The sequence below is a fragment of the Dipodomys merriami genome, unplaced genomic scaffold (assembly GCF_024711535.1).
Source record: "Dipodomys merriami isolate MVZ:Mamm:240054 unplaced genomic scaffold, mDipMer1.0.p SCAF_2, whole genome shotgun sequence".
Classification (NCBI taxonomy): domain Eukaryota; kingdom Metazoa; phylum Chordata; class Mammalia; order Rodentia; family Heteromyidae; genus Dipodomys; species Dipodomys merriami.
Genome location: NW_027203381.1, coordinates 74,165,584 through 74,188,713, shown reverse-complemented (window position 1 = coordinate 74,188,713; position 23,130 = coordinate 74,165,584). Strand labels below are relative to the sequence as shown.

Here is a 23,130-nt window from a genome sequence, read left to right as displayed (position 1 = left end):
AACCTGAGTTAAAGGCCTAGGATCCATGCACACGTCACAACACACACACACACACACACACACACACACACACACACACACACACACACACACACACACACACACACACAGAACAGACACAGCCTCTTTATGTACCTATTGCCAAACAGATCAAAGAAAAGCAGAGTAGAAATATAGTCTGGAAAAAAAAAAAGAAATATACTCTGGAACTGTATGCTAAAGCCAGAGCTTAGGAGCTACCACAAAGTTACATTTCAAATGAAACAGTTGTATGTAGCAAGGTTTTATTTGCTGGTTTCGTGTTACTAGGATTTAAAGTCAGGATTTTGCATTTGCTGAGCAGTCATTCTACCACTTGAGCTAGGTCCTCAGCCCTTTTTTCTTTTTCTTTTTTTTCAATAGGATCTTACTTTTTTCCTGGGCTTGCCTGGATGATAATACTCCTATATATATGCTTCACAAGATATTGGGATGATAGATGTACACTGTCAAGTTCAGCTTTTTATTGGTTGCGATGGGGTCTCCCAAACATTTTGCCCCAAACTGGCCTCTAAACATGATCCTCTCCATCTCTACCTCTCAAGTACATAAGATTACAGGTACGAGTCACTGTACCTAGGTTTTGTTTGTTTTTGAGATAGGCTCTCTCTAAATATTCCAATAGCTTTGAACTTTAGGCCCACCTGCCTCCACCTCCCAGGAGGTAGGATTACAGGTGTGTACCATCACATTCAGCTTGTAACTGCTCTTAATTATTCTTCAGTTCTTGAGTAATGATGTGCTTCCTGCTGGTTTCTTGTTGGTGGCCTTCTAACCCAAATCACGGATGAAATCTCAGACACATAGAAAACCAGATGCCAATAAAAACGGTGGAACCTTCGATCCAATATGTGACCAGATTTTCCTTATCCAATTAAGTCTTAGGAGCAAGACTTGTCTATGTCCACGACTAGTTACCAGCAGTAACCAGGGCACATAGCACACAGCATGCCCCACATAGCTGATGGAGACAGCCTTGGCTATGAAGATTCTGGAGGAAGTTCTTCAGCAGAAGCCATGGCCTCGAGGAGCATCTGTGAAGGCACGGGCAGGCCTGCTTTCTGAGCAGCTGGCCTCTGTGTCTACGTGGTGAGTGTCAGCAATGCAGGTGACTGGGGATCACAGTAATGGAAACCTCTCTTTCCCCATAGCTAAGTTACGCACTCTGGAGATGGGGATATGTTCATGTGAGACATGATGCAAAAGTATCTCTGGGTAACTTCCAAAGGAACCTACAACTTTGTTGTTCACTCCTCCACCTCTTCCTAAGCCCAGAATTCAAATTGTAGCACTCTCAGGTAAGACTTCATTCTGTAGTTAATGATGTTGGGGGGGGGGGAACGAGGAAGAAAAAGAAAACACAAAACCCCACTGAGCTCAGATTAAGATTGGAAACCCCATCCTCAGCTCCAGCACCACTACCTGACCCAGGACCTCTTGGGTGCTCCGTTGACTTGGCTTGTGTTGCTAGAGTACTGCAAGCCTATGGCATGTTGCTAAGAGAGATCTAAACCTCCCTCTAAGAGCCTCTTTGAGGCCCTGTGCTACAGAAGGATTCTGTCCATTCTCCCTCATCCACAGCTATTGTATCCCACACCACAGGGCCATTCTCTGGTCTCCCTTGGAAGAAGCCAACTCCTAAATTGTTCTTTCCCCACTTCCTCTAAGTATCCTTCCTCCCTAGCAGTATAGGTTTTCCTTCCTTCCTTCCTTCCTTCCTTCCTTCCTTCCTTCCTTCCTTCCTTCCTTCCTTCCTTCCTTCCTTCCCTCCCTCCCTCCTTCCTTCCTTTCTTCCATCCCTCACTCCCCCTTCCTTCCTTCCTTCCTTCCTTCCTTCCTTCCTTCCTTCCTTCCTTCCTTCCTTCCTTCTTTCCTTCCTTCCTTCCTTCCTTCTTTCCTTCCTTATTTTTATGTGCTGGTTCTGGGGCTCAAACTGAATGCCTGGACACTGTCCCCGAGGTCTTTTGCTCAAGGCTAGCGCTCTATTACTTGAGCCAGAGCTCCACTTCCAGCCTTTTTAGGTTCCATGGACTTTTCTACCTGGGCTGGCTTTGAACCATGATCCTCAGATCTCAGCCTCCTGAGTAGCTAGGATTATAGGCAGATTTTTCTTTTTTCTTTTTGGTCGATCCTCTGGGCCTGGGTGCTGTCCCTCAGCTCTTCATCTTAAGGCTAGCACTCTACCCCTTCAGCCATAGCACCACTAACGTTTTTCTGGTGGTTTATTGGAGATAAGAGTCTCAAGGACTTTCCTTCCCAGGCTGGCTTTGAACCAGGATCCTCAGATCTCAACCTGAGTAGCTAGGAGTACAGGCAGGTGTGAGCCACTGGCACCCGGCTCCTATCTTGTCCTGACACTTCCAGTCAGCTGTCTCTGCAAGGCCCCAAGGAGCTGTGCACACCATTGTGAGGCACGTTGGGGGCTTTGGGTCTCTACTGAAGCTGGACAAGGATGCCAAGGTGAAGCCCTCCAACCCCCACCTGCTCATGATCCTTCATATTTAGACCCTCTGAGTTTCTGGAATACAGCCATAGTGTTGTCTGGGCTCACAGCATCTCCTCTAGCATAGGTCTTTCTCTTGCGTTCTCAGCTTCGGGGCTCTGTGGGTGTAGTGGGCTGAGGAAGGGCCCCACTGGGAGGTGCTCCTGTCTCAATATGTGACTTTATACCACAAAAGGCAAAGTGATGAGGGATTTGGGGTTGGAGATGGGGAGATTATTCTGGATTATCCAGCTGAGTCCCAGGGGTTCACAAGAGTCCTTATTAGAGGGAGGCAGAGGATTAGCATCTGAAGAGATAAGATGATAGAGACTGTAGGGAGTGCTGAAGGAAGAGAGGCTCACTGGAAGAGGCTACACAGCTGACACAGAACCGGAAGGAAAGGACCTTGAGCCAAAGCATGCGGATAGGTGAGCTGTCAACGTCAGAGGAAAGTCAAGGATTTCTCCCCTAGAGGAATTTCTGAGTTCCAGAATGGGAAGATAATGCATTTCTATTGTCTTAAGCCATCAAACGTGTAATCATTTGTGAAGGCAGCCACAAGAAGCTAATACGGTGGTATTAAAATCAAAGAGTCTCTCACAGTTACACCGGGGCTTTCTGAGTTCACCATTTGTGCCTTTCTTGCTTCCTGACACTCTCCCTTATTGCCATTTGTGCTTCAAAAATAGCAAAAACTTGTGTTTATTCCAAACGTACACACATGACATATGCTGTCTCCCCCCACTACTCTTTCTCCGGTCATCCAGTTATCCCATCTGAGATGCCTCCCACTGTCCCTTCTCCATCTGCTCAGTGAATTCTTCCTAGTCCTTCAAGACTTATATCCAACACCCCATTTTCTGGGAACGTGCTAAGTACCTACAGAGGATGAGGCTACCTTTTGTGTGTGTGTGTGTCTGTGTGTGTGTGTGTGTCTGTGTGTGTGTGTGCTGGTTCTGAGGCTTGAACTAAGGGCCAGAAGCTGTTCCTGAGATTTTTAAAGAATTTTTTTTGAAGTTTTAGCAAAGATTTAGTTAATTACTTAAAAAAAAATTTTTTTTTTGCCAATCCTGGGGCTTGAACTCAGGGCCTGGGTGCTCTCACTGAGTTTCTTTTGTTCAAGGCTAGCACTCTGCCACTTGAGCCACAGGGCCACTTCTGGCTTTTTCTGTTTATATGGTACTGAGGAATTGAACCCAAGGCTTCATGCATGCTAGGCAAGCACTCTATCACTAAGCTACATTCCCAGCCCTCCTGAGCTTTTTTTGCTCAAGGATAGCACTCTACCATTTGAGTCATGGCTCCATTTCCAGCTTTTTTTGCTAGTTAATTGAGATAGGAGTCTCATGGGTTTTTCCTGCCTGGGCTGGTTTCAAGCCACAATCCTCAGATCTCAGCCCCTTGAGTAGCTAGGCCCTAGTGGGCCTGGCCAAGGCCACTTTTTCAAAGCACTTAACTGGTCATTTAAGTTTCTCATGTCTGCTCCCCATTAGACTTAGAGGTGTGGCATGTGGTTCATGGCATGTTCCCAGCAGTAAAGAAATGGTTGAATGGACGCCTGAATAAATGGAGACCTCCTTTCCTTTCCTTTCCTTTCCTTTCCTTTCCTTTCCTTTCCTTTCCTTTCCTTTCCTTTCCTTTCCTTTCCTTTCCTCTCCTCTCCTCTCCTTTCCTCCCTCCCTTTCTCCCTCCCTCCCTCCCTCCCTCCCTTCCTTCCTTCCTTCCTTTTTCTTTCTGTGTATGTATGTGTGTGTGTGTGTGTGTGTGTGTGTGTGTGTGTGTGTGTGTGTGTGTGCTGCTGGCACTGTGGCATGTACTCAGGGTCTTGGCACTATCCCTTAGCTTTTTCCCTTAGCCAAGGGCCAACACTTCCACTTCAGCTTTTTGGTTGTTAATTGGAGAAGAGTCTTATAGATTTCCCAGTCCAGACTGTCTTTGAATTATGATCTTTGGATCTCAGCCTATGGAGTAGATAAGATTACAGGGGTGAGGTACTGGCTCCCAGCTAAGAAACTTTCCTTTAAAACTCTCTTCAGGGTATCAGGGCTCAAGGACACAGGCAGATGCCTGTAAGGCAAGGTGGAGGGTCTTAAATACCTTTATGGAGTAGTTCAAGGCAATGATTTGAGAGCAGGAAGAAAGAGTAAGGTTCTATCTCAGGACTCACCAGCCTCTCAGAGGGAGCAAGGAGGGGTTGTTGCATAGGTTGCATTCACATCACAAAAGCAGGAGCTGGCAGATTACTGGTGATGACCTCAGTGCTGAGCACAAACACTGAGGCATTTCCTCAGTGTACAAGCTACTTTGGCCCCTCGCCTCCATCATCCATCTCACCCAGTTCTCTGACACCCCCTAGAGGCTCTTGTTGGTACTTGTGCTTCGGCAAACCCAGAAGGGAGATCACTTCTCTGCTAATCACCCCTTGGCCCTCCATGTAGCTCCCCTCACACACTGTCTTACTGTCCTGGACATACTCAGTACAAGTGTGGCAGGGAAAATTACTTTTCTACCAGAGACCTCTGAGCCAGAAAGAAAAACCGAAGTCATACAATTTGAAGATAAATTTTGAAAAAGAATTTACCTTCAAAGTGTAAGTAAGATCCAATAGATGTACGTGTATGTGTATACTTATACTTAGTATAAGTGCCAGAATGCACGTACCAGAATTGGGGCTTGAACTCAGGACTTGTTCTTTTGCTTCACTTTTTCCACTCAAGACTTGTGCTCTACCCCTTGAGCCACACCTCCATTTCTGACTTTTCACTGGTTAATTGGAGAGCACAGTCTCATGGCTTTGAACCAGGGTCCTCAGATCTCAGCCTCCTGAGTAGCTAGGGATTACGGGTGTGAGCCACCAGCAATGGTTTAAAAATATTTTTTCTTTAGATTCCCATCATGGTCAGGTTAAGAGGAGGAAGAGTATGAAAGAGAAAATAGAAGAGGAGAGATGAGAAAATAAAGGCTCAAGAAAACTAGGAGGTGTAAAGTCCATTCCTGGATGGCGAGCAGACCCCGCCCAGTACCTGCGTTACCTAGGCAACTGGGACACCTGGAAGAAGTCACATCTGCATCTGCTGAAGTCACATCTGAATCTGATGTGGCCAGACGTTTCTCCTACCTGGTACCTGGTCCCACCTCTTACCTGGTCCCACTTCCCCTTACCTGGACACAACTTTCCCCACCCCTACCCTATATAAGGCCTAACCCAGGGCCAGACGCTCCCTTTTGCCAGCCGCGTGGAGTGCCAACCTTGCTTCGTCCCAGCAGGACTACTAAATAAACCTAACTCTTACTTGAATACCACGTGCGTGGTGCTGTTCTTACTTGGCCACCTCTTTTAAAAACCTAACAGGAGGGAGCCAGAGCAGAGAAGCAGTTGTGGTCCACCCTTCCAGCTCCTGTTCCCAATCGTGACACAGGCTACCTCTCACTGCAAAGGAGGCCAACAGCACAAACGCTTACCTCTTTCAGCCTAGCCAGGGGAGGTAAGCAAGGACAAAGGAGGTTGGCAAAGATGTTAGCCAGTCAACAATGCTAGCCTTGGGGCCTAAGGAACAGGCACCCCAAAGGCTCCTCCCTGTTTGCTTTCCTCCCATCTCCCAGGGAAGAACAGTCCTTGTTTTTTTTTCAGAAACCAGATCTGCATCATCACAGACATTCTTCATGGCTTTCTTTGATCCAGCTTTTACAATAAAATTCGGCAAATATTCCTCCGATTTTTGGCACTGATCCAACATCCAGCCTTAGGTTCGAACACTGTTGCTGCCAACTTCCCCCTATGTCTTGATTCTGCCGAATCCTTGATGGAGAATTGGCGAGCACAAAGGATAGGGCAGCCAGCGCTGGGCCAGGCTCACCTGGGAGCAGCTGCAGAATCAGCTGCTTGGGGAGGAGAGTAGATGAGGGAGTTCTGGGAGGAGGGAGAGGAGCATTAGGAGTGAGTAGGAAGGAAGCTGGCGCATGACCCGGGCTCTTTGTGAGGATGGAGGTGCGCAGGGAACTCGGGCAAACAGGGACAGTCCAGGTCCTCTTCCCTTCCAGCTTGTGGCCTCCTTGGTCTCCCCCTGACTTCTTTCTTCCTCTTTGGTGTCTGGATAATTTTGATCCTAGCTTCCTTCTGATTAGACTCCTTCTTGCCCCACCCTCACCCCCAACCTTAATCCTCATTATATGAAACACATTCTTTGATTTCTCCCTGTTGTAAAAGAACATTCTATATTTCCTCCAATGAAAAGAAAGGAAAAGCATTTGAAGTCACAGAGCTCCAAACACATTTTCCCCTGGGAGTCTGTGATCTTAATTGGAAAGAAAGACCTTCCCTCCCTTCCTTCCCTCCCTTCCTTTCTCTCCCTTCCCTCTCTCCCAGAAACAAGGACTGAGGGGGTGGAGGGGAATGGGAAGAAATGAAGTCAGCTGGAGGGTGGGTGAGCCGGCTGACTGGGGCGGAGGGGGGGGGGGAGGGAGGGAGGCGGAGCTGTGCTCCCCAAGGCCAATGAGAAGGGGCAGAGGAGGCCCCGCCTTCCTCCAGCCTCTCCAGTAGAAGCATGGAAGGGCACTGGCCGAAAGGAGCATGCATGCTCCTCAGGCCAGCAGACCCTGCAGTGTCTGAAGGACCAGGTTGAAGAGTTCTCCTCAGGCTCACCTGGGGGATGAAGATGCAGCAGTTCACCGTGGTGGTGCAAATGAAGATGCTTCCCGATGTGAGTCCAAACACCAGGTTGGGCCAGGAGTGCAAGTATCTGGTGACCACGAAAAGCAGCCCGGCTGTGACCACCAGGAGGTTGACCCCAACCATGATGGTCAAAGACTGGTTCACAGGAGGAGAGCTGACGTGGTCAGTCAGGCCAGCTAGATAGGCACCATACAGCAGCAGCAGCCCCTGGAGGTGGAGGCGGGGAGGAGGGGGAACCAGAGACACAGAGCCGGGGAACCAGATAAAGCAGTGGCCAGGTGTGGTGGTGTATATATGCCTGTGATCCCAGCTACTGGGGAGGTAGAGGCAGGAGGATCCCTCAATGGAGGCCAGCTCATCAAAAGGTAGTGCGACTGTACTTGAAAAGAACAGTCTGGCATGGTGACACATAGCTGTAATCCCAGCTACACAGAAGGCAGAGAGGATCAAGGTCTGAAGCTGGACTTGGCAAAAGTAATACAAGCCAAAAAAGAAAAGGTTGGGGGAAAGCCTCAAGTGGTAGAGAGCCTGATTAGCAAATGGAAAGCCCTAAGTTCAATCCTCAGTATCCCCAAAAGGGGAAAAAAAAATCAATCAATCAAACAAACAAACAAACAAAAAACCTGGGGCAATGTTTTCATCTGTAAAACAGAGCTAGTCATATCTGCTGTAAAGGACTGAGGAGGGTTTGCTTAGGGGCAGTAGGTTCTTATTAAACACTGCCTTCTTCCCTGCCACAGGGAGTCCTGCTGACCTCTGATATGGGTTTGGCCTGACAGGGGTGGCCGGCACTACAAGAGACCCCTGCTGCTGTGTTCTGCTCCACAGGAAGCTGGGGCAGGGTCTGCAGGAGCTGAAAGCAACCTGGGGTCTGCTTGTCTGCTGGGATGAGAAGGGGGAGTCCCCATTGGCTCCTCACATTCTGTGCCTGCAAGAGGGAGGTGTCTGTCTAGAAAGCAGGTGGCTTTCTGTCTCACACAAAGGCCCTGACTCCGCAGGGCCTTGTGCAGCAGGGCTGCTGGAGAGAAAGGGAGGGGAGAGAGGACAAAAGCAGGCTGGGAGCAAAGGACTCTGGGCAGAGCCAAGGCAGACGGCACGCCATCTGTACTTGTCTCTGCTTTGGGACATCCCCACCCCCATGGGAAGGGAATCGGGGCCCTACTGTTTCCTCTCTCCACCAGTGCAGGGCTGCTTTCTGAATTCCCACTTGCATTCAGGACATGAAAACCACAGCCACAGCACACAGCTTGCAGCGCTCTTCCCCAGCAGAGCTGCTGACCTACAAATCACAGCTCCAACAAATACTCTGTGACATTCAGACCGCACAGTCGCCTGCTTGTAGACTGTGTGCCAAGTGCCAAATTACCAAGACAGCCTGGGTGGGTGCTCATGTCTGTAATCCAAGCCACTCAGGAGGTTAGGATTTGGAGGCTTATCATTCAGAGCCAGCCCGGGCCAAAAAAAAAAAAAAAAAAAAAAGTCTGTTAGACTCCATCTCTAATTGCCAGCAAAAAGCTGGGCTGAAGGCATGTTGCAAGTGGTAAAGCACCAACCTAGCAAGTGGAAGTGCAGAGCTCTGGTCCCAGATGCAGTCCTTCCCTGTGCCCTCAGAGCCAGTTCTCTGCTCCTTGAAGCTGAAACCCAGCCAACAAGAGGGTCGTGAGAACTCCTTAGTGAATGGGAGGTGAATGAATTTAAAGACAGGAGGTGGAAAGAAACTTAGGTCCCATGATTTCCCTTATTTGCATAACAAGTATGTGTCTGGGACAAGTAGGAAAGGTCAAAAGCTATGTACATATAGCCAGATAAGATGATGCTAAGTGAAATCAACCCCAAGATAGGGACACAAGTGGTTTTTTCTTTCTTGCTATTGTTTCTAACATATTTATAATGTACCATGTGATTTATTTTTATTTTTATTTATTTATTTTTTTGCTGCTTTGTATGTTCCTCCCTCACGGTATAACCCCTGTTTTCACTGTAATTGATGTCAGTATCTTGCATCTTGTATATACACTTCTCTAATTTGGGGAGGGGAAGGGAAAAAAACAAAATGTTTAGAGATACAGGTTGACCCATTGTAACAATGAGATGTACAGGACACCATGTTGAAAAATGAACTTTACAATTTAGGTGGGGGCTGGGCGGAGTGAGGTTGTGGAGGTGGGAGGGAAGGGATGGTAGGGGACAAACAAAGGAGGAGGCAACAATGCTGGATAGGAAATGTACTCATTACCTTATTCATAGAAATGTAACCCCTCTGTACAGTATTTTTACAATAAAAAATTTAAAAAAAAGATGGGAGGTGGGAGTATGGGATACTGTGAGGCAAAAAGTCAGGCAAGGGCTGGGAATGTGGCTTAGTGGTAGAGTGCTTGCCTAGCACATATGAAGCCTGATTCCTCAGTACCACATACACAGAGAAAGCTGAAAGTGGGGCTGTGGCTCAAGTAGTAGAGTGTTAGCCTTGAGTAAAAGAAGCTTGGGGACAGTGCCCAGGTCCAGAGTTCAAACCCCAGGACTGGCAAAATAATAATAATAATAATAATAATAATAATAATAATAATAATAATAATAATAATAATAATAATAATATAAAAAAAGCCTGGTGCCAGTGGCTCATGCCTGTAATCCTAGCTACTCAGGAGCTGAGATCTGAGGGTTACAGTTCAAAGCCAGCCCAGGCAGGAAAGTCTGTGAAACCCTTATCTCCAATAAACTACTAGAAAACCAGAAGTGGCGCTGTGACTCAAGCGGTAGAGTACTCATCTTGAGCTGAAGAACTGAGGGACAGTGCTCAAGCCCACAGTTCAAGCCCCATAGCTGATTAAAAAAAAAAAAAAGGCAGGCAGGTGAATGGCAATATGATACCTGGTTGTTGGCTGTGTGTATTTTTTTAAACATTATTATTTTTAATGTTGAGCATTGAACTCAAGGGTCTAATTGCTAGCACTCTACGACTTGAGTCACTCCCTCAACTCTTTTTGCTTTGGTTATTTTTCAGATAGGGTCTCATGCTTTGTGGCTAGGCCAGCTTAAATAATCCTTCTAACCTACACTTTTCATGTAGCTGGGATTATAGTGTGAAGCACCATACCCAGCTTATTTGTTGAGATGGTCTGGTAAACTTTTGCCCAGTTAGTCTCAAACAGCAACCTTCCCAGTGTCCACTTTGTAAGTAGCTGGGGTTACAGGTATTAGCCCCTGGTATCTGCCTCTTTGTTTTTGAGATAGGCTCTGGCTAACTTTGCCTGGGTGGGCCTCAAGCTCATCATCCTTCTACTTCAACAAGCTGGGATTACATGCATGGGCCACCATTCCCAGCTCTGATTCAAATCTTCACAAAGACACAGGGACATAGTAAAGGCACTCAGAACAAATTAAGTGAATGGAATATTTTTTCATAATTCCTCTTATAAAAATAGAGCTGAGGAGAAAAGAGCTGTTACTGAATCAGCCTGAAAAATCAGACAGGAGAAACAGTGGGTAAATTGCTGATGATTTGGAGGAAGACTGAATGAGGGACCAGGAGTAAAAGTAACCCTCCAAAGAGATAAGAATTAGAGGAAATAAAGGGTCATGGCTTTGGGATTTATGCATCAAAAAAGGTCTCCTCTGAGCTCAACATTTTTTGCAGACATCACTAACAGATCTCAAAAACTCTTGTAATTCCCCTTTTATGTCCAGATGTGTGTGTGTGTGTGTGTGTGTGTGTGTGTGTGTGTGTGTGTGTGTGTGTGTGTGTGTGTGTGTGTGTGTGTGTGTGTGTGTGTGTGTGTGTGTGTGTGTGTGTGTGTGTGTGTGTGTGTGTGTTGGCTCTGGAGCTTGAAATCAGGGCCTGGGCACTGTCCCTGAGCTTTTTGAGCTACAACTTCATTTCCAGCTTTTTTTTTTTTTTCTTTTGATGGTTCATCAGAGTCTCACAGCCTTTCCTGCCCAGGCTAGCTCCAAACCATGACCTTCAGCTCTCAGCCTCCTGAGTAACTAGGTTTACAGACATAAGCCACCAGTGCCCAGCTTCATGTCCATCTTGCTGCTGACATGCAGACTTCTTCCCAAAGAGATGTGGTTTACTAACCTTGCATCCCAAAACAAGAGCAATCCAGACATCGGAGTAGCGTGAAGCACAGAAGTGTGTGTTGGTCAGAGAGCAGGACACCTCTCTCCCTGTTACCTGAGAGGACACAAGGCCAGGACTGACACACCCACACTTACCAGGACCACACAGCAGATCTCTATGAACATGGTAGAGCACAGAATTTCCCCTCAGCATGTCAAAATTGGAAAATGTAGGTGGTGCCATCAGAGTTCCACTGAGAATGATGGATGACAAAGGTAAGCACATGAGTGGATGCTGGGTGCAGAGGGCTTACCCCTCAGTCATGGTTTACAGCGGTGCCCCAGCACTATGATGATGACATAGCATGGATGGTTATTTGCAAACAGCTAGATCCTCACACACTGGATCCTGGGAGGCTACAATTCTATTGCAGCTACTCCTCAGCCCCTTGCAAGGCCGGGGACCTATCACACTTCCTGTTTCTGGAAAGCTATATGTCAGGCCCATTAAGTGCTGTTCTTCCTGAATTATTTTTCTTGATCATCACCCCAACCTTAAAAGGTGTGCAGTAGTAGTATTACCTTCATCTTACCTGCCTAGAAAAGAGACTTTGAGAAGTTGAATCAGTTTCCCAAGATTGAGTGGCTGGTGAGCTTGGTAGAGCTGGGATTGGAATCCAGGCTGACTGATGCCACAGATTGCCTCAAGATAATATATCTGTCTCTCACAGTTAGTGGAACAGGGTGCCAGTGGCTCATGCCTGTAATCCTAGCTACTCAGGAGGCTGAGAACTGAGGATTGTGGTTCAAAGCTAGCCTGGCAGGAAAATCTATGAGACTCTTATCTCTGATTAACTCAAAGAAAGAAAAAGAAAGAAAGAAAGAAAGAAAGAAAGAAAGAAAGAGAGAGAGAGAGAGAAAGAAAGAGAGAGAGAGAAAGAAAGAGAGAGAGAGAAAGAAAGAAGGAAGGAAAGAAAGAAAGAAAGAAAGAAAGAACAAAAGAGAAAGAGCGAGAGAGAGAAAAAGAGAGAGAGAAAGAGAGAAAGAAAGAAAAAAAGAAAGGATGGAAAGAACTGGAAGTAGAGCTATGGCTCGAGTGGTAGAGTGCCATCCTGCCTTGGATGAAAAGCTAAGGGACAGTGGCCAGGCCCTGAGTTCAAGTTCCATTGTTGGCATTAAAAAAATAAACCAATATAAAACCAAACAAAAAGACAAGTAGAGGTAAGCCTGCAGACAAGGAGTAGGGCACTCATGACAGCTACAGCTTCTGACTGTCCTCACTGTCATCTTCCTGTTGCAAAGATGGCCATTCAGTGGACACTGCTGGGAAAATGGCCCTGTGTATCATGGAGGACAGCCCAGGTCAGGATTTGGACTTCCCAGGGATTGGAGCCCTCACCGTCATGCTGACCCCGAGGAGCTGGAGGCACTGGATGGGGTCAGTCAGCACCCATGTCACAAGCAGGATCACATCAGCCATCACCAAAGCAGCCACCAAACCCAACAGCTGTAGGTCTTTAATAATCTGCAAAAGAGTCAAGGTCAGAAGTCTCCCCTCACTTGCTGGCTACCTGACACAGGCACAGGAGTCACACAAGTTGTGAGCTCCAGGATCAAGGGGCAGCCCTCCCAAGGAGTCTGGAACATACCCATCAAAGATGAAATGGTGAACATTTTTAATGACTTCCATGTGTTTATCGTTACTGCCATTAAATACTTCCACTTATTTTTCACTTCCTTTTTTTTTATTCAAATGGAATTATAAAATAAATACACTAATATTTCTTTCTTTTTTTTTTCAGTGCCAGTCCTGGGGCTTGAACTCAGGGCCTGGGCACTGTCCCTGAGGTTCTTCTGCTCAAGGCTAGCACTCTACCACTTGAGCCACAGTGCCACTTCTGGCTTTTCTATGTTCTACTGAGGAATTGAACCCAGGGCTTCATGTATACTAGGTGAGTACTCTACCACTGAGCCACCTTCCCAGCCTACACGAATATTTCTAGGTATGTTTCTGTGAGTATGTAGAGAAGTGTAAACTTTGCGTGTGTGTGTGCCCATCCTAGGACCTGGGTGCTGTCCCTGAGCTCTTTTACTCAAGGCTAGTACTCTATCACTTGAGCCACAGTGCCACTTCCAGTTTTCTAATGGCTAATTGGAGATAAGAGTCTCATGGACATTCCTGCCCAGGCTGGCTTTGAACCGTGACCCTCAGATCTCAGCCTCTGGAGCAGCTAGGATTACAGGCATGTGCCACCAGTGTCCAGATTTTGTTTTGTTTTGTTTTTGAAGTTGATTGGAGGTAAAAGTTTCCTGCCCAGACTGACTTTCAACAGTGATCCTTAGATATCAGCCTCTCGAGTATATAGAATTACTGGCATGAGCCACTGGTACCTAGCAATGTGGATGTTTTCAACTATAACAACTTACCCTAAGTGGGTGGGGCTGAGAGATGGGGCAGGTACAAGAGCAATTATTAATATACATATATTTTTTGGTCAGTGATGGGGCTTGAACTCTGGGCCTGGGTGCTTTCCCTCAGCTCTTCAGCTCAAGGTGAGCACTCTACCACTTGAGTCACAGTGCCACTTCTGGTTTTCTGGTGGTTAATTGGAAATAAGAGTCTCATAGACTTTCCTGACTGGGCTGGCTTTGAACCATGATCCTCAGATCTCAGCCTCCTGAGACCAGGATGACAGGCGTGAGCCACCAGCACCCAGCTTATTGTTTTTATGTTCATAACTCTTGGACTTAATATGAAGAGAATATTACTTTTGCAGCTCTGAAACTTAGGAAAATTACCTACCTATGACGGGATAGAACACTGAAAAATGACTGTGAAAGAGGAAATAAGAATTGTGGTGAAGGCCCAGGGAGGCGCATTGGTAGCACTGATGAACTGAAGCAGGGATGGAGAGCTGAGTATTTGCCAACGGATGGAAAAAAGAACCACAAGTAGCTACACGATTCACCATGTTTGTTGGATAAAAATGAATCCACTGCCTAATCATTGGATCAGCAACAAAGAGAAGCTCTTCACAGCAACCAGAGAAAGAGGTCGTATTAGCCAGACTGGAGGCATGGTTAAGGTGGTAGAGCGCTAGCTATGAACAAGGAAGTGAAAAAGGCTGAGGCCCTAAGTTCAAGTCCTAGTACGAGTGCACATGTGTACATGTGCACGTGCGCACACCCATTTTATGCAGAGAAACAAGAGAAGAAAGATATCAGACGTCCCATAAGACACTAGACCAAGTGAGAAGACAAGGGAGGGAAAATTGCAAAATACTGATAAAGAGAAAAGAAAAGAAAGGAACAGAGAAGCCTCAGTCTAGACTTCTATACTCAGAAATTTATCTTTCAGTGAATTGTTGCCTATTATGGATATGGGGGGGAAGAAGAAATGAGAGAGAGAAAGAGTAGAGGAGAAAGAAAAAGAAGAAGAAAAAGAAGGAGAAGGAGGCACTCAAAGGCAATATTTTCAGTTATATAAAAGCAAAAATAATCTGGCCCTTGAACATACAGACAGACACAGACATACAGATACACATACATGTTAGATATTTTTCAGGCAAAAGGAAAATGATACCAGAAGAAAACATGGAAAACATGGTTTACTTTTTTTTTTTTTTTTTTAACATTTTTGTTGTTATTGTCAGTTGTGGGGCCTGAACTCTGGGCCTGGCCTCTGTCCCTCAGCTCTTCAGCTCAAGGCTAGTACTCTACCACTTGAGCCACAGTACCACTTCTGGCTTTTTCTGCTTATGTGGTACTGAGGAATCGAACCCAGGCCTCATGCATGCAAGGCAAGCACTCTATCACTGAACCACATTCCCAGCCCCTACTTTTATTATTTAAATACCATTAAAATAGATTGTTTAAACAAAAATAAAGACAATTATATATAGAATTTATATATGTAAAAGTAAAAATAATAAGAAAGATTTGGATGGGGAGAAATGGAACTATACTATTATACAGTGTTTATATCACATACATTTATATAGAAGCTCTTCCAGAAACTGAAGAAAAAATAGTTTTAAACCTATTATCTTTTTTTTTGGTCATGGGGGCTGAACTCTGGGCCTGGGCGCTGTCCCTCAGCTCTTCAGCTCAAGGCTAGTGAGCTACCACTTAAGCTACAGCGCCACTTTTGGCTTTTTCTGCTTATGTGGTGCTGAGGAATTGAACCCAGAGCCTCATGCATGCAAGGCAAGCACTCTACCACTGAGCCACCTTCCAGCCCTTAACTTATTATCTAACAGCATTACTCTAATACCAAAACTAAGAAAAGATATCATGAGAAAAGAAACTTAGATATCCAATAAGACCACAATTCTAGGCAAAATTTTATAAAAACAAATTTAGCAATATACAAAGAGAATAATACATCAGGACTAAATGGAATTCATCTCAGAAACACAAGGTTGATTTCACATCATAAAAATCATTTGACATAACCCATTATACAAACAAACTAAAAAAAAAAACATGTGATCATTTCATGGGCAGAGAGAAAAAAAACTCTGGAAAAAATTCAATATTAAATCTTTATAAAAACTTTCCAAAGCTGGACACTGCTGGCTGGCTCATGCCTTTAATCTTAGATGAGATCAGACGATAGAGATTCAAAGGCAGCCAAAGCAGAAAAGCTCATGAGAGTTTCATCTCCGATTAATTAGCAAGAAGCCAAAAATGGAGCTATGGCTCAAATGGTAGAGCACCAGCCTCAAGTGAAAAAGCTAGGGGACAGTGCCCAAGCCCAGAGTTCAAGCACCAGTACTGACACAAACAAATGAAAACCCCAACAATATGGACACTTTCTGAAAAATTAGAATAAGCAAGAACTTCTCGAAGTGGATAAGCAGCATCTGTGATAGAGCCTTAGTTAACAGCCATACTTATTTAGTATTAAAAAGGTGAACATTTTCCTCAAGATCAAGAATAACTCAAGAGCATTGGCTTCTACCATCTCTATTGGAGGTTGTATCATTATTGGTAGCTGGAGCCACCCGTCCTGTGTCCATAGATGACCTGATCTAGGTAGAAAATCAGATGGGTTTTCCTATGAAAAAAGCTTGGAGAACTAATATGTAGTTTAGCAAGGATGCAGCATTTAAGATCAGCAGATACAAATCAACTGTATTTCTGTATATGAGAAAGAACTTGAAAGTAAAATAAAAGCATAACATGCCTAATAGCATGACAATATCAAAGGTAGAAACAAGCTGTTAAAATTGTCAAAGAGCTTTGGTGAAAAACACAAAAACTACTGAGAGAAATCAAGGAAAACCTAGAAACAAATCAAAGAAAACCTAAACATACTGTGTTTGTGGATCAAAATGCACATTGCTGAGAAATTGATTCTCTACAGCTTAATCTATGCATTACATACTATCCCCAAAGAAATTTTACAGAGATTGACAAAGTGATTTAAAGAATTTCTATGGAGCTGGGTGCTGGTGGCCCAGGCTTATAATCCTAGTTATACAAGAGGCTGAGATCGGAGCACAGGAAGACAAAACAATGACACTCTTATTTCCAATTAGCCAGCAAAAAGCTGGAAGTGGAGGCATGGCTCAAATGCACCAGCCATGACCAGAAAAAGCCAAATTAGAGCACAAGGCCTGAGTACCAGCATGACATTAATTAATGGAAATAAATAGATTAGCCAAAACAACACAGGAAGAGAATAACACTATTGGAAAACTAACACCACAAGATTTAATACAAAGCTACAGAAATCAAGGTAATACAATTTTTGACAAAGATGCAAGAATAATTCAATGAGGAAAGGATAGACTTCTCGACAGATAATATAGGAACCAATGGGATTGTAAGTAAAAAATAAGAGCTTTGCTCTAGGTGGGAAGGTGGCTCAGTGGTAAAGTACTTGCCTTGCATACTTGAGGCCCTGGGTTCGATTCCTCAGCACCCATAAGCAAAAAAATAAAGCCGGAAGTGGCCCTGTGGCTCAAGTGGTAGAGCGCTAGCCTTGAGCTGAAGAGCTGAGGGGCATCGCCCAGGCTCAGAGTTCAGGCCCACGACCGGACCCAAAATAAAACAAAAACAAAAACAACAACAATAACAACAAAAAGAACTTTGTGCTAGGTGTTGTGGCTCATCCCTGTAATCCCACCTACTCAGGAAATAGAGACTGAGAGGACTGTGGTTTGAGGCCTAGCAAACAGTACATACAAGAATGACTACAAAATTCATCACAATAACCATGCAAGTAAACTAAACCAGACACACAAAAAGTATATATTGTATGGTTCCATTTATATAAAACTCTGGAAAATGCAAACTAATCTATAATGACAGAAAGTAAGTCAGTGCTGGCCTGAGGTCAGGGGCAGGGGCTAGAAGGATGGAGCAGGAGAGAAGCTGGAGGAAATGTAGGGGTTGGTAGACATGTTCATTGCACATCATGTTTCATGGGGTCTACATATGTCAAAACTTATCATATCATCTGTTTCCAATATATGCACTTCATTGCATGTCAATTATGTCTCTAAAAAGCTATTTTTGAAAAAAAAGAATCAGTGTTTTAGAGAGACAGATGAAGTTTTTGACCTAAGAGGCAATCTTCACTTCACTGCTAAGGTTTTGATATTCATCATGACTCAATAATGTTTGCTAAAAAATAAAAATAAAAAATGGGCTTGATGGGCTGGGAAGGTGGCTCAGTGGTAGAGTGCTTGCATTGCATGCATGAGGCCCTGGGTTCGATTCCCCAGCACCACATAAGCAGAAAAAAGAAAAGCTAGCAGTGGCACTGTGGCTCAAGTGGTAGAGCGCTAGCCTTGAGCTGAAGAGCACCCAGGCCCAGAGTTCAGACCCCACGGCCAGACCCCCCCCCCAAAAAAAATGGGCTTAGAAGGTGGCTTAGTGGTAGAGTGCTTGCCTAGCATGCATAAAGCCCTGGGTTCAATTCCTCAGTACTACATAAACAGAAAAAGCCGGAAGTGGCACTGTGGCTCAAATGGTAGAGTGCTAGCCTTGAGCAAAAGCAGTTCAGGGACAGTGCCCAGGCCCTGAGTTCAAGCCCCAGGACTGGCAAAAATTAAAATAAAATTTAAAAAATGCCATCATTCCAAAGAAAAGATTGAATGATCTACTAGGTCTGAGCATAGACTCTAGCCAAAGAAGCTGATGGTCAGTCAGGCTTTAGGTCTGGATAGCTGATAAAATAAAGGGGTGTGGTTCCTCAGGCCTGGAGCTTCATGAGACCACATGGCTTGGAGGTTTGAGGTGAAGAACAAAAGTTTTAAATTGTTCTAAAGGGGTGAAGCCCACCTTCTCCAATTTTTGATCTACTGTGAAGCTGCCATCTGTAATCCAACCCTTGATACCTACTCACCACTCTCTTGTCTGGGACCCGCTGGGTAAACACCTTGTAGAGTCTCCAGCTTTTCCCCAGAAGGGGGCCAAACACCAGGGAGGTCCCAATGCACAGCAGGGACAGCCTCACCTGCAGGTGGAAGGGGATAAAAGTGAGTCACAGAGCACCCTGCATTGGTTCTCCATGCATTCTGAGCTGCTCAGGCCCACGGAGGGCGTGGGGAAGAAAGTGGGCATCACTGTGTACTTTCCTCCTCCTGGTGCCCATACCAAGGATGCAAGGAACCACCCAGTCATGGAAGCAAAGAGTGAGCAAAAAATGATCATATTATATTCCAAACAGAATTTCAAAACATCACCCACCTGAATGAGAGTTTCCATTGAGCTCCCCATTAAGACATCTTGAATCCCAAAAAGGTAAGCGCTACTGTAAGTCAGACAACTGCCAAGTAAGGTTACCACGTTCAGATTAGGGCTGGACATCTTCACAATCCTAGATGGGGAGAGGAGAAAGACAATGCGTGGCCCTTCTTATCAGAAATCTGCAGGATCAAAACTTATTCCCCAAAAGAAATCGCTTCTGCCCATGTTCTCATGGCTCTCTGATTTCTCTCTCTCTCTCTCTCTCTCTTCTCTCTCTCTCTCTCTCTCTCTCTCTCTCTCTCTCTCTCTCTCTCTCTCTCTCTCTCTCTCTCTCTCTCTCTCTCTCTCTCTCTCTCTCTCCCTCCCTCCCTCCGTACTGGGACTGGGACTTGAACTCTGGGCCAGGGCATTCTCCCTTAGTTTTTTCATTCAAGGCTAGTGTTCTATCACATGAGTCATACCTCCATTTCTGTTTTTTGGGGAAAAGGGGAAGGTGGAGGGTTAATCAGAGCAAAGAATCACACAGACTTTTCTGCCTGGGCTGAGTTCAAACTGTGATCCTCAGATCTCAGCTTCCTGAGTAGCTAGGATTACAGGTGTGAGCCACCAGTGCCTGGCTTTCATGGGTCTCTTTTTTGTCAATTTATTGGCAAGAGGGATGAAATTCTGGCACTTCTTGCTTGTATAATTTCATGTCTTTTAAAAAGAAGGCTGACGGCTGGGAAAGTGGCTCAGTGGTAGAGTGCTTGCCTTGCATGCATGAGGCCCTGGGCTCGATTCCTCAGCACCACATAAGCAGAAAAAGCCAGAAGTGGCGCCGTGGCTCAAGTGGTAAAGTGCTAGCCTTGAGCTGAAGAGCTGAAGAGCAGCACCCAGGCCCAGAGTTCTGGCCCCATGACCAACAAAAAAAAAAAAAAAAGAAAGAAAGAAAAAAGAAAAGAAAAAAGAAGAAGGCTTACAACCAGGGAAGAGTTAGAATGCTCCCCTTGGAGCTTTGGGTTACTAGTGGACTGCATCATATGAAGCCTAGTGAGTACATGTCTGGCAAGCAGGTCAATATGCAGGAAGAAGTTCAGAGCTGTCAGAAACAAGCTGTATGGTAAACTACTATTTGGAAAGAGGTTTGGGATTTTGTTATGCATATACTAGTTACTTTATTGGATACTTTAACTTGTTTTGCTTTCTTTACTTGATCAAGAAAGAATGAAAAGCAGAAATTGGGTCCAGGGTCTCCTCTTGGAAGATTTTTTTTAAATTTTATTTTATTTTATTTGTGAACATACTGTACAGAGGAGTTACAATTACATGGGCAGGATAATGCGTACATTTCTTACCAAGCATTGCAGCCTCCTCCTTTGTTTACCCTTCACATATGAGATTAGAGAGCAGGTCAGAGGGCGATGTGTCCTAGGCACTAGCACAAGTTAAACATGATTTTGTATCTAAGAGGGAAACAAGGTTTATTGGATCCTGATAACAAAGGAACATACAGAACAAGTAGCTGGGTGCTGATGGCTCTGTAATCCTAGCTACTTAGGAGGTTAAGATCTGGAGAATTTCAGTTTGAAGTCAGCCCAAGTAGAAAATGTCTACAAGACTCCATCTACAATTAACCAGCAAAGTGCCTGACTCAAGTGGTAGAATCCCAAGTTTAAGCCTACATTCCAGAACATACACACACAAAGGTAAGATGAAGGAACGTGATTATAGTGAAGCATTTTAGTTGTGTTCAATATAAATGTCATGCTCCTGGGGCTGGGAAGGTGGCTCAGTGGTAGAGTGCTTGTCTTGCATGCATGAGGCCCTGGGTTCGATTCCTCAGCACCACATAAGCAGAAAAAAGCCAGAAGTAGTGCTGTGGCTCAAATGGTAGGGTGCTAGCCTTGAGCTGAAGAGCTGAGGGACAGTGCCCAGGCCCAGAGTTCAGCCCCCAAACTGGCAAAAAAAAATAAAAATAAGAATAAATGTCATGTTCCTGTGTATAGGTGATTGGATTGTTATACTTTTATGTGAAATTGGGGTTGGGACTCAGAGCTTAGTGCTTGCTAGGCAGATGTTCTAGAGCTAGAGCACTACCAGCACACTTCCACTTCCAGCTTTTGGGTGGTTAACTGAAGATAAGGGTCTCAAGGACTTTTCTGCCTGAGGCTGACTTTGAATTGTGATCTTTTCCATCTCAGTCTTCTGAGTTGCTGAGATTATAGGTATGAGCCACTGGTGTCCCATTTGGTTTTATTTTTTAGTCATCTCTATCCTACCAGTCATCAAATCTCTTCTCCTTATTCCACAACATTCCTCTGCACTTTCCCTCACCGTGTTTCTATTCCACAGTTATCCAAGATAAAATCATGCTAACAGCAATGAATGGGACAGATGAGAATACTGACATGTGGCCATAACGCTTTGCAAACTCTAAGATGATGCAAGCATATTTAGTTTCACAGGTGTTTTTTTTTGGGGGGGGTCTGGTCTTGGGGCCTGAACTCTGGGCCTGGGTGCTGTCCCTCAGCTCTTCAGCTCAAGGCTAGCGCTCTACCACTTGAGCCACAGCACCACTTCCGGCTTTTTTCCTTTTTGCTTATGTAGTGCTGGGGAATCGAACCCAGGGCCTCAGGCATGCAAGGCAAGCACTCTACCACTGAGCCACCTTCCCAGCCCCAAGTTTCACAGTTTTTGTATAATCTTCAGCTTGGTGTAACACCAATTTTCCTTGCTCTAATACATCTATATTGCTTTCAGAATTATTTTCTTAAACAGCATCTTTATCACTTTGCAAAGAGGCTCATATATAAAGAGCATTCTATTATTTACCTTAAGTGTCCAGACTCCAAGATCTAGCCCTGTCCCACCAGCCAGCTGTTCACTCAGGTCTGCCTCTTGCGTCTCCTCATCCTCAGACTGAGGACTTATGGAAGGTAGCCTTGCTTTCTTTGTCTCTCCATGTAAGAAGGGGGATACGTGGCAAATACTAACCAACAGATAAGAATGATGCTACCCGATATCTTCATAAATCATGTATTAGTTGTCTAAAGGAGTTTCATTGCGATATTTCCATACAAGTGCACAATGTACCCTAATCAAACTCTTCCTCTCCCTCATCTGCCTTCCTACCTTCTGAGAACAATTTCAACAGATTTCATTGTTCTATTTTCATACATGTGTATGGCATATTTCAGCCATATTCACCTCCATACTTTTTTCTTCTCCACCTCCCACTGGCTCCCACCCACAAACAGAAGCTATTTTGCATTCTTGTCATTTTGTTTTTTAAGAACTAGATTCCACACATATGAAAGACCATGCTGTATTTAACTTTCTTGGTGTAGTTTATTTTTCTCTACATGGTGATGCCTTGTTCCATCATTTTCCTACAAATGACATAGTTACACGCTTATTTATGGCTGAATAATAATACTCCATCATGCATATGTACCATATTCTCTTTATTCATCAGTTGATGGGCACCTCAGCTGATTGCATGTTGTGGCTTTAAACATGAGTGTGCTGCTATCTCTACGATACATTGATTTATATTCCTTCAGATATGTGTCCTAGAGTGCTATAGTAGGACTACATGGTACTTCTGTCTTAACTCTTTCTTTTCCTTCCTTTCTTTCTTTTTTCCTTCCTTCCTTCCTTCCTTCCTTCCTTCCTTCCTTCCTTCCTTCCTTCCTTCTTTCTTTTTCCTTTCTGTGCTGGTTCTGGGGCTTGAACTCAGGGCCTCGGTGCTATCTCTGAGCTCTTTATTTATGTCAGTTGTGGGACTTGAACTTGGGGCCTGGGCTCTGTCCCTGAGCCTCTTTGTGCTCAAGGCTAGCACTACCACTTGAGTCATAGTGCCACTTCCAGTTTTGAGTGGTTAATTGGAGTCTCACAGGGACTTTTATGCCTGGGCTAGCTTTGAACTACAGTCCTCAGATCTCAGCCTCCTGAGTAGCTAGGATTACAGGCAGGAACCACTAGCACCTGGCTCTGTCTCAAATTTTAATAAAGCATTATTAAAGAAAAATCCTACCATAGAGAGACCATTGCCAACAGCTGCTTAGATTAGAGAGCACTGCTGACCTGGGCTGTCCATTGTCTAGGCGAAATTCAAGCAGTGGGATGAAAAGTGGGTAAGTACCTACAAATCCAGTCCCAGAGGCTGTTCCTCTCACAGTCACACATATGTTCCTGC

The 23,130-nt window shown here is 44.9% G+C and overlaps 1 protein-coding gene across 1 annotated transcript in view; it reads right to left on the bottom strand.

Annotated features, from left to right (window-relative positions):
* The window catches only part of Gpr156 (G protein-coupled receptor 156), a 54,602-nt gene that overhangs the window by 7,341 nt on the left and 24,131 nt on the right, over positions 1-23,130 (bottom strand). Inside the window, exons 3-7 of the mRNA XM_070028716.1 lie at positions 18,954-19,083; positions 18,610-18,720; positions 12,652-12,777; positions 11,272-11,367; positions 7,164-7,400 (exon numbers count right to left, since the gene is read on the bottom strand). Of these exons, the coding sequence (XP_069884817.1) occupies positions 7,164-7,400; positions 11,272-11,367; positions 12,652-12,777; positions 18,610-18,720; positions 18,954-19,083 (700 nt within the window). The remainder of the gene's footprint in view (positions 1-7,163; positions 7,401-11,271; positions 11,368-12,651; positions 12,778-18,609; positions 18,721-18,953; positions 19,084-23,130) is intronic.